Source organism: Centropristis striata, chromosome 17, assembly GCF_030273125.1.
Source record: "Centropristis striata isolate RG_2023a ecotype Rhode Island chromosome 17, C.striata_1.0, whole genome shotgun sequence".
In the NCBI taxonomy this organism is placed as follows: domain Eukaryota; kingdom Metazoa; phylum Chordata; class Actinopteri; order Perciformes; family Serranidae; genus Centropristis; species Centropristis striata.
In genome coordinates, this window is record NC_081533.1 from 8,223,289 (window position 1) to 8,233,674 (window position 10,386).

The following is a 10,386-nucleotide window of genomic DNA, read 5'->3' on the forward strand; positions in this document are numbered from 1 at the left end:
TTTCAGTTCAAACCTACCTATTGTGTAATATGTGGTGAACTTCCATATTTCCTCAAATGTTTTGAATGTCACAAAAATCACTTTTTCTTCACTGTTGATGGAGATGAGATGAGAAGACAGTTCCTAAAGACAGACAAAAAAAAAAAAGTTCCATAAATAATACTTGTATATTTACATTTCTTGTGCCAAATTTGTGTTTAACAAGTATTCATTTATGCCAATATAATCATTCTTTGCATTAATGGGTGTAATGCAACTGTTAGACAATAAACCAATAAAGCCTTTGCTGAATGACACATGAAGTTGCATATTTAGCAAAAATATGAAATACTGTATGTGGATTACGCAGTAGCGTTTTAAGAAGTTTCTTTGGATATTTAGATACTATTTTCCTCATGTGAATGAATGAATTCATATTGAATACAAACACTATTCTCTGTGAGAGATGAAACTGTGAATGTGTGACTTGTAACCACTAAAAGGACATAATATATGGGATGAAATATCCATTAAATATAAATAGCCAATAGCCAAAACTTTAAGCTGCTTGAATTCTGGCTACTAGAATGTAGAACTGCAAACCAAGCAGACAGACAGCTTTTACTATCTGATTCATTCATAACTTATAGAGGAAGTGGACTTTTGTACTGCTTAAAATGCCAGCTCAATAGTGTGTGTGTGTGTGTGTGTGTGTGTGTGTGTCATAAGCTGTACCATGAACAGAGCGTTGACCTCGGAGCTGTCAGCTTGCAGAATGCGCAGTTTCCCTCTCAGCATTTCCTGCAACTCATCGTCTGCAGGAAGGCGCTCAGGACCCCTCACCACATCCAGGAGAACTGGCAGAGCTGAACACATAACACACACACAACTGGTCACAGATCTGTAATAACCACATGTAAGCAATATTTATTAAAAACAACAACCTTTGCTTATGTTGTAGACTATGGCCCTCCCAAACGTTTCTCTAACATACCTTTACTCTGCTCAATATAAATGAAAGGGGTAAGTTGTGAGTGTTCAAAAGCCAACAAAGTGTTCAAAGTGACATCAATGATTTAACCCTTTGATGCACAACAATGGGTCTAAAGTGACCCGACTAAGTTTTTATATTCTATATCTTTGCAATACATTAATTTCATCGTTCAGGTTTTACTCAATTAACTTGTTTTAGGGCCGGGACCTGATTTAAAAAAATAATCTAATTAATTAGAGGCTTTGTAATTAATTAATCGAAATTAATCGCATTTTAATCACATATAAATATTTGACCTGAGAACAGTGAGAAGTAATTTTTTTCACATGGATTTTTAGTATACCATTGAATAATGACTGAATACATAAGCTTGAGCAACAAAAATATTGTTTATTTTTGTTCAAGTCCAACAGACCAGTGCAATTTTTGCCAGTAAGTGTAGCAATAGCATATTTATAAATATAGTACATTTCATAAATTCAGGTAGCCTATAGGTAGGTAGACCTTCTGTAAACTAGAATACTTTGGTTTTTTAAGTAAAACACAATCCATGCTAGCTACCACACTAGCCGCTAGCTGCTATATGTTTTGCATTGAGGTGATACTTGAGGCTGGATGTGCTGCGGTGATATGTGAATTCCTTGTTGCATAGCAACACAACCATGCTCTTATTGACGCTTCCATCCGTTGGTTTTTTGTAACAAAATGTCCCATCATCCACAGGGCCAACCAAAGCGTCTCATCAGCTTCTTCCTTCATGTTCACTGTGGTTTGTTGTTGTCTGAACTCATCAACGCTAGTTGGTGCTCCAGTATAATCGGTCCGCCTGGAACTCATCCAGTGAGAAACGCTCCGCGGTGCAAAAATAAGTGCGATTAAAATTCAGTCAGTCTATATAATTCAGTCAATTTTTTTACGCGTTAATTTTTGTGGAATTAATGAATCTTAATTAACGCGTTAAAGTCCCGGCCCTAATAAAAACCCTTTTCGTATCACTAAGCTTGTCATGCACAAGGTCATTTTTGACCCATGTGTGTAAAGTTGATAATAATACAAAAAATATTTTTCTTCATAAAGTATGAAAGGAAAAATGGATATCATGATCTGCTGTAATAAAAAACAAAACAATGAGTGACGTCACGGTGACTACGTCCATTATTTATAAACAGTCTATGATTGCAATGCTTCTGCTCAAACCAGGTGGAAATGCAGTCTCATTTTGTGAAAAAGCAATATACATGTCTCTTGCACCAACTATTTAAAGTTACAGTATTAAATTACTTATGTACCCTGGTTGTCGCAAGCGGCAACCTTTGGGCCTGAACAGTGAAGTCTGTGAAGTGCTTTAAACCTGCCTTTATATTTATGGCCAGCAGGGGTGATACCACTGCAAAAAGAAGTCTGGGTTTTTTTAAGTCAATAGGAGTAGACTCTACATGTCACTTGATTTATTACGTCATTAAACATTTTTTCTAATGGTGCTTATGGTGTCAATTAGTGGTCGACTGATACAGGTTTTTTAAGGCCGATACCGATTATTTTGACATCAGTCTTAACCGATCCCCGATATGTGCTGCCGATTTTTTCGGGCTGATTGTTGAAGCCGATATTGCCTTTTCTCCCTCAATTTACATGATAAAAATGACACAATGATAACAAATGTTACAAGTCTCAATTTAAACAAAAAAAAGAAACATTTATTAACAAAACATATTAACAGTTGGATATCAAACAATGTGTATGTTGTTCTAGGCCTCGAGGTGGTGGCGCCTCAGATGATCCACATATTTGATGTGTTTTTCTTTTTTCCGGTATCAGCAGCAGCTCACCAGAGAACGGCAGATGTTGCACCGAGCCTTGCCTGCTGTTGGCTCAGTGAAATGGGCTAATTGATCGGAGAACGCACGCACGTATCGGCCGATGCCGATACAAGTAAAAACGCAAATATCAGCCCAATGTATCAGCCGGCCGATATATCGGTCGACCTCTAATGTCAATCACTACATTCAAGTCTTCTTCAAGACAGCATGATGTTCATTTTGTAAGTTATGGTCCCACTTAGAGTAATATAGACGATAAAGCAGGGTTAGCAGGTCACTACCACAGCACACCTTTCACTTTATTAAAGTTAATTGTACACCTGACTCAACCTGCAGCCACATGACCCTTTTATGGCTTAATTGGACTGATTTAGAAGAACAATTATCCCTTGCTAACCAAACTAGCTAACTAGTGCTAGCGTTAGCTGTCAATGTAGCATCATTCTGGCTTCCTAATCTATTCTGTGCATGTCTTGGTTGCAAAAAGCAATAAAGCCATAGACCAAAGACGAAGATGGCAGAAATGCATCACTGTGACTTCGTTGTCCACTATACAGTCAATTGTTTATCCATAGGTCAGTTTAACATTGGATGAGAAAGATCACATAATATGTAAAGCTATCTATGTAAAAACAACAGTAACCTTAGGGGATTTGGGGGGTTATTGGACCAGGAAGTCTATATAGCATGACCCGCTTTATTTTATTTCATATAACTTCTACCTCAGCAAACTTGCAGTAAAAAGGTCAATGTTAATAGAGTGAGTAGAGTAATTTGCTCTTTACCTCAAAGGCAGTAAGATGACAGCTCTTGTGTTAATGTTTACTGAAAAGAATGAGCTGAGCAGTTTATGTGGTTGTGGGGAAAAACATTTAACTGATGTAAAAAAAGGGACATATCCAGTGTTTCTACACTACCTTTTTTTTAAAAAGGGAAGTGTAGTTATTTATAAGACTTTTTTTTTACTGAGGTAGTCCTTTAGGCTTTTCGTAATATTCGGGACAGAAATAAGAATTCCAGTTTTGTCAGTATTGAGCTGTAAGCAGTTGTTGGCCATCCAATCTTTTCTAGAATGTATGCAATGTAGAATAGTAGTATTTGTTGTTGAGTTGTTTGAGTGGTTTGAGATATTTCAAGGCTTAGAACAAATGTGTAATTAACAGTGGTAAGAAATTTCATTGACATTTTTTGTCATTTGACCAAGCGAAAGCAAATATGAGACAAACAGTATGGTGCCTAGGACAAAGCCCTGCGGGACACCACAGAAGTTGACGAACTGTCCTTGTTGACTAAAACAGAAAAGTCCTATCAGACTTTATCCCCTTACACACAGATATGGATATAATTAAAACATTGTAAACATGATATGCACCACATTTCTGTTTCTGATGTGGTGAATGCTTAGATACATTAGAACAATAAGAGAAGCCCATATGACTAAAACGCACTGACACTGAGCTCCATATTTACTCATGTGTTGATGATGACACTGTCACTGATTAATAAGTGACTTCAGAGGAGCTCACAGGTTCAAGGTATAAACCACTTCAAATTCTCTCACATGACTTTCCACTGAGGTCACTCCAGTTTTACAGGTCATGTGTTTTCTTATGACTTGTCCAAGTTGGCAGTGCCTTCAAATGCTTAAACTGTATGATTGTATGATGAATGCCTTCACTACTAAAGTTTCCTTGCCACCATAACAGCAAGGGACCTCTAGTCGAGTTTCAATGGCCTCTTGTTTGTTCTATGATATATGTGAAAGGTTAAAGGAGACCTTTTATACTGATTTTCAGGTTGAACAACACTCAACTTTTTGAGCAACAAAGTCGATAAGTTGGCAACAATGCTTTGCCGGCTTTTACAAATGCTGTGTGTTGTTGTCTTTAGAGTACTACGTCACATCCCGCTTAGCAATCTATCTAATCAGTAACCAGGCTGTTTTCAGTGGAGAAAAAAGATCCTGCTCTTCCACAGGGACTAAAAAAGTCCCAACAAAAGTCCGCTCCTGACTGCTTGTATTCAAATTAGGGGCATTTCGGCGAGTGAGACCCGCCTCATTCCAGGTATTGCCTGGTAGTGGAAACAGCCCTAAAACGTGTAAGCATTGGAAACGTGTGTTTGCCACAGAGCTTATTTTCTGCAATGATCCAAAACACAATGCAACAATACCACAGGCTAATTCTCAATAGACCCCAGGCTAATTTCCAATTGGCCTAAAAAGACAGACCTTATTTCAGGCTTACAACCACAAAACCATTCACCATCCTCATTGAGTTTGAGAATAGAGACCCCATGGCGCTAAAATGCTAACTTACTTCCTACAGCGCCCTATAACATTTTGAAAGTCTAGAAGAACTGTAAGATTAAATTGTTTTATTCACATTCAAACTGGAAATGGCTGACTTTTTGGGTGAGGATGATAAGGTATTTCAGATGAACTGACTGGCCAACAGTGGCAGTAGCAGCCAGTTAAACAAACAAAAAAATAAATAAAAAATAAAAACACAACAAAAGTTACCTGTTGGGAAGTTTTCTTCACATGTTGACACAGTTCTCTTCAGACTTGCAGCATCTCTGGAGAAACCACGCACTGTTAAAAACAACAAGAAGCAGGCATTACCATAACTGCAAGAAGCTTACTTTAATTTCAAGATCACAGTACTCATATGGCTGATATGAAGAACTGAACCCTGAAAGAAAAAAAAACCTCTAACCACAATCCTTTGCCCCTTGTATTAAATAGCCTCTGGCATACTGGGGCTGGGCGATATGGACCAAAAGTCATATCCCGATATATTTAGGCTGAATATCGATATACGATATATATCCTGATATATTTATCACAAAGTGAGAACACATTTTCTGTCAGTTAAGTGAACGTAAATAGTGTATAACAACAGGAGAACCTTTTTATTTTATTTTTTATTTTTTAATCAAAGCTTCATAAAGTGCACATTTAAATAAAAAAAATATCTTAAATAAAAATAGCCTATGAAATAAAATAGGCCAATCTTTTTCTGAAGAAAAGAATAACGAACATTAGGGCAGTATTTATATTTAAAGAAAAATAATTGAACTGTATCGATACATGCGATATGGTCTAATTCTACATCACATTTAACAATGTATTGATATATCTTTTATATTGATATATTGCCCAGCCATATGGCATGCAATACATATCTTTCCAATACAGGAAATAAAAAGAAAGCAGTTGACTACATGTACACTGGATCTTTCAAAGAGGCAGATTATAATTTTTCAGAGGTAATTGAACCAAATTGTGCTTTAATTATCCAAACTACAGAATGTATTGATTTATTTTTATCTTAACATTTCTAGAGGGAATCTATACTTTAAAATGTATTATCTGAAAAGAAATAAAAGGTGGTGAACTCCTTAAGCAGTAGAGATCACTGTAAATTCAAATCAATCAATCAATGTATCCATATTACCAAATTAAAATAAAACAGGATCATACAGAGAAATATATTATAGAATAAAATAGGTTTAATTTACTTTAAAATTGAACAAACAAACAAACTATATAACGACTTTTAATAATGTGTTACAGGCTATTGACAAATAATATCATATCGCTCTGGCTCGGAAGTGTATATTGTACAATTATGAGTATAATATAGGCACAGGTACCCTGTCTGCTGTGTCGGCTGGGTTTCTCCGCCAGCTCCCGGTGCTGCTGGCCGTCTCCAGGGACCTGTCTCCGGGAGCCGCGGCTGCCGGTGTCCCGGTCCGACCTGGCTGACATGTCCGACACAGTCTCCCGAAAACCAGTCAACACTTCACATCACATGCGTCTGCAGGGTGCTGCCAGCAGAACTTCTGTCCCCGTCCAAGAGACAAGAGTGTCCGCATGACCACTGTACCCACCCCGGTGTCTCCTTTCAAAATAAAAGTCCCATTGACAAATACGCTCTACCTCAACTGACCTATCCGGGAGCGGTTTTACTGTGTTGTACAGTGGCGGACTCAGACTGTTTGAAGGGCAGGGGCGAACAAATAAAAAGGGCACCTTCTGCACAACATGGGCCCCACCAGCAGCAAAAAGCTATGATGATCATGTATGATGAAATAGTCCTCAGCATTGATTACGATTAACATTAAGTTAAAGGAGATCCAGATCAAAGTAATTAGGGCCTCGGGGCAATCGCATCGAGCACTGGTCCCATACAGCAATAGCTGTATGGGACAGTATAACAGTAGTGCTCGGGGCAAATCCCCGAGCACTACTGTTATAGGCTACTGTGGATTTTTTCTTATTCCTCTTCCGGACGCTTTTCGTCCTGCTACTAGTCCTACAACTTGAAGAGTTGCAGGACAAATTATATATCAAAATGTGCGGTTTAATCGAGATCGGTGTGCTATTACTTTTCTCTACAGAATACGAATTTTTCGCGACATAGGTCAAAAATTTTGCATTGAAATGAATGGGACGGCCGACAAAAAATGAGCGAAAAAGAACAATCATTGGAGATTTTTAAACGTCTACTTCTCCGGCATAATTTCACCTAGAGACTCCATTTAAACTTTAAACAGTAGACACAAGTCTTGTGTATCGGTGTATTAATCCACGTTTCGATAGGTCTTATAGTTTTTTATCAATCCCTGTTCAATAACCATGATCATTTTTGGAGAAATTCTGAGATTATAATGGGTGTGTATTGCACGGAATATATTATATTATATTATTATATATTATATTATAAATATATATTATATTGATGACAATATTAATTTAAATCCATGTTTATTGGGACTTTGTTCGGGGGAAATAAAATAAATAGTTAAGCAGTTAACTGAATATGATAATTTTCCTTTTTTGTTAATTTTTTATATGATTATTTCTTTCGCCTAATAATCTTATTTATAACTATTATTTGTAATATTCATTTGTAGTAGAGTGGGATGAGGTAGATTCCACTAACATATCATTTTTTGTTGTTTTTGATCAATTCATTGATCCACATTTAGTTTTACAAAACATATTTTTAACATATTTTTTAAAAACAGGTTTTAATATATTTTAAAAATCCATTATTTGATACTTATTTTTTAAGTGAGTAATTTTAAAAGATATCTTTCGTTATTCACTCCATTTTGATTTTTTTTATTGGCTTATCTTTCTTTGTTTAGTTGAGAATTTATATGCTCAGTATATAAAATGAAGTGTGACAATCAAATTTTTTAAAATTACAAACCTTACTCTCTTATTTTGAAATGACATTTACTGAATTTCCTTTATTACTGTGGATGACTTGACTCAAACTCTTTACTGTTAAGTCTACTGAACTGCTGGCCTAAATCCTTATCACATCCATTGTGTTTGTGTTATTACTTGTATTTTTTTTAACGAATACTCTGCAGGTTGCTTTGTCGGCATATCAATTCAAATAACACAATACATTGTTACTGTTTGTAAGATTTAACCGTAAAGAGGTCCTACATTTCCTCCTCCAAAATGTGTGTAGTTTTCAGGTTAATAATCACTCACTGAACAAATAAAGCTCTTTCCATTACCAAATCACCAAATGGAACAGAGTGGACATAAGTCTACATAGTCATGCACTTCCATTGACTCCTACTGGACTAATTTCCTAAATATGACCACAGCTGTCTTGTATTTTTCAACAAAGTGTGCCTCTCTGGCTGTGTGTGGGCTTTGATTGAGTGTCTGTTCTCTCTCAAACATCCCAGGAAGAGACTCAGCATTTCCTTTCCTCCAGTCAGTTCCTCTGTCAGCTCACAACTGTGGCTGAAGCAACACTCAGGAAGTTATAACAGTCAATCACAGGGAGGGAATCACAAGATATGTGATGGTTCAGCAATTAAGTAATACACATTCTTCATGGAGTCATATACTCATTTTATTACACTTTTACTCCACACACAGGAGTTGTCAGGTGACTAAGTGGTGTAAAGTACAGCAGTCAGCAGAAGTATTATATGTGAGCATTGTTCCCTGAAAGTATGATCCCTGCTTTAGAGCTACATTTATATAGCCTGGGTATACCCAGACTGCCTTGCACGCTCAAATTTAATTTCGAACCTCCAGGCAGTCTGGAAACCACGGGAGTTTCTTAGCCCTGTTTTAGGGATCCAATCACAGAGCGGGGAGGGACGGCAAGACGATGACGCGTACTACTCGGCACTTGGAAGCTTTCCGGATCCAACATGGCTGCTGCAGACGCGAAACTCTCTTTAGCTGTAGATGGTGTTTTAAATAGTTTAGAGCGAAAGTTGAAAGGTGAAAGGTCTCTCGGCGGCTCCGCTGTCACCCGGCTGGTAGCGAGATCACCGGTAGCGGGGCTATTAGCGCCACACGGGCGGTCTCGGCGGCTCGGCGCAACGAGCCGCCGAGACCGTCTGTCACCCCCGGTGATCTCGCTCCGAATCGGGGGACAGCGGAGCCCCCAGAGACCTGCAGCAGCTTGTTTGTTGCCCATAAAATCAGTGGATGTGTGTGGCAGAATGACATGAGGGGAAATAAAGCGTGAAAATAAATAATCTTGCAGAAAGCGAGAACTGGAGAAGCAAAGCAGCAACACTCTCTCACAGACACACACACAAAACAAACATCCATCTCTGTTGCTCTACTACGTCATCTGGTATAACTGATCTGATTGGCTAAGAGCTACCTACAGACGCTTTGATAGACATTCTAAGCGCCCAATAAACGGCTCTGGAGGATCGTAAACCACACCTCCTCTACGGAAAAATAAACGGCAGGTGTCCAGACCTAATCTCCAATGAGATTTGGTCTGGTGTTAGCCAGGCTAACATTTATATTGATTACACATTGCATTGAGGTTATGTTTCAATGCCATTGTGAAAATGTTAACAAATGGCTGCATCAGATACAGCAAACAAAGAGTAACATTAGCATTCATTTGAAGTCAAGTTTGCTTCAAATCAAATGACTGAGGGGAAGTTTCAGTGTTTCAGCAGGTTAATATGGCGCCCTTTTCTGTTGACCTCAGTTTGACACTTTGTGCCGTCGCTACTGACCGGGTTTTGCGACCGGCTTATGCGACCGGCTAATGTTTGACCAGCTAATGCGACCGGCTAATGCGACCGGTGTAGGTACCAGATCGGCTCGGCTGCCAGATCGGGTCGGGGTCCCTAATGTGACCAGCTAATGCGCGACCGGCTAATGCGACCGGCTAATGCGTGACTAGCTAATGTGACTGGCTAACGTGACCGGCAAATGACGGCCGCGGGGCCGGTGGCTCGTTAAGAAGAGTATGAACGAGCCGAAGCGGTTTGTTCATACTCTTCTTAACGAGCAGTCCTCCTGCAGTCGTCTAAATACCTAAATACCAAAAAAAATTTTTGTGTTTTTGGTGTTTCTTTTGGTAATTCTGTGTATTTTTTAGTAATTTTGTAGCCTGGCTAACACCAGACCAAATCTCATTGGAGATTAGGTCTGGACACCTACAATGCTTTTCTCCGTAGAGGAGGTGTGGTTTACGATCCTCCGGAGCCGTTTATTGGGCGCTTAGAATGTCTATCAAAGCGTCTGTAGGTAGCTCTTAGCCAATCAGATCAGTTATACCAGATGACGTAGTAGAG

General features: G+C 38.4%; 1 protein-coding gene across 1 annotated transcript in view; it reads right to left on the reverse strand.

The window, feature by feature from the left end:
* Window positions 1–6,665, reverse strand: part of LOC131989798 (SH3 domain and tetratricopeptide repeat-containing protein 1) — a 29,680-nt gene extending 23,015 nt beyond the window's left edge. Inside the window, exons 1-4 of the mRNA XM_059355130.1 lie at window positions 6,451–6,665; window positions 5,315–5,386; window positions 715–845; window positions 18–123 (exon numbers count right to left, since the gene is read on the reverse strand). Coding sequence (XP_059211113.1) covers window positions 18–123; window positions 715–845; window positions 5,315–5,386; window positions 6,451–6,565 — 424 coding nt within the window. The 5' untranslated portion in view covers window positions 6,566–6,665. The remainder of the gene's footprint in view (window positions 1–17; window positions 124–714; window positions 846–5,314; window positions 5,387–6,450) is intronic.
* Between the last annotated feature and the right edge of the window lie 3,721 nt (window positions 6,666–10,386).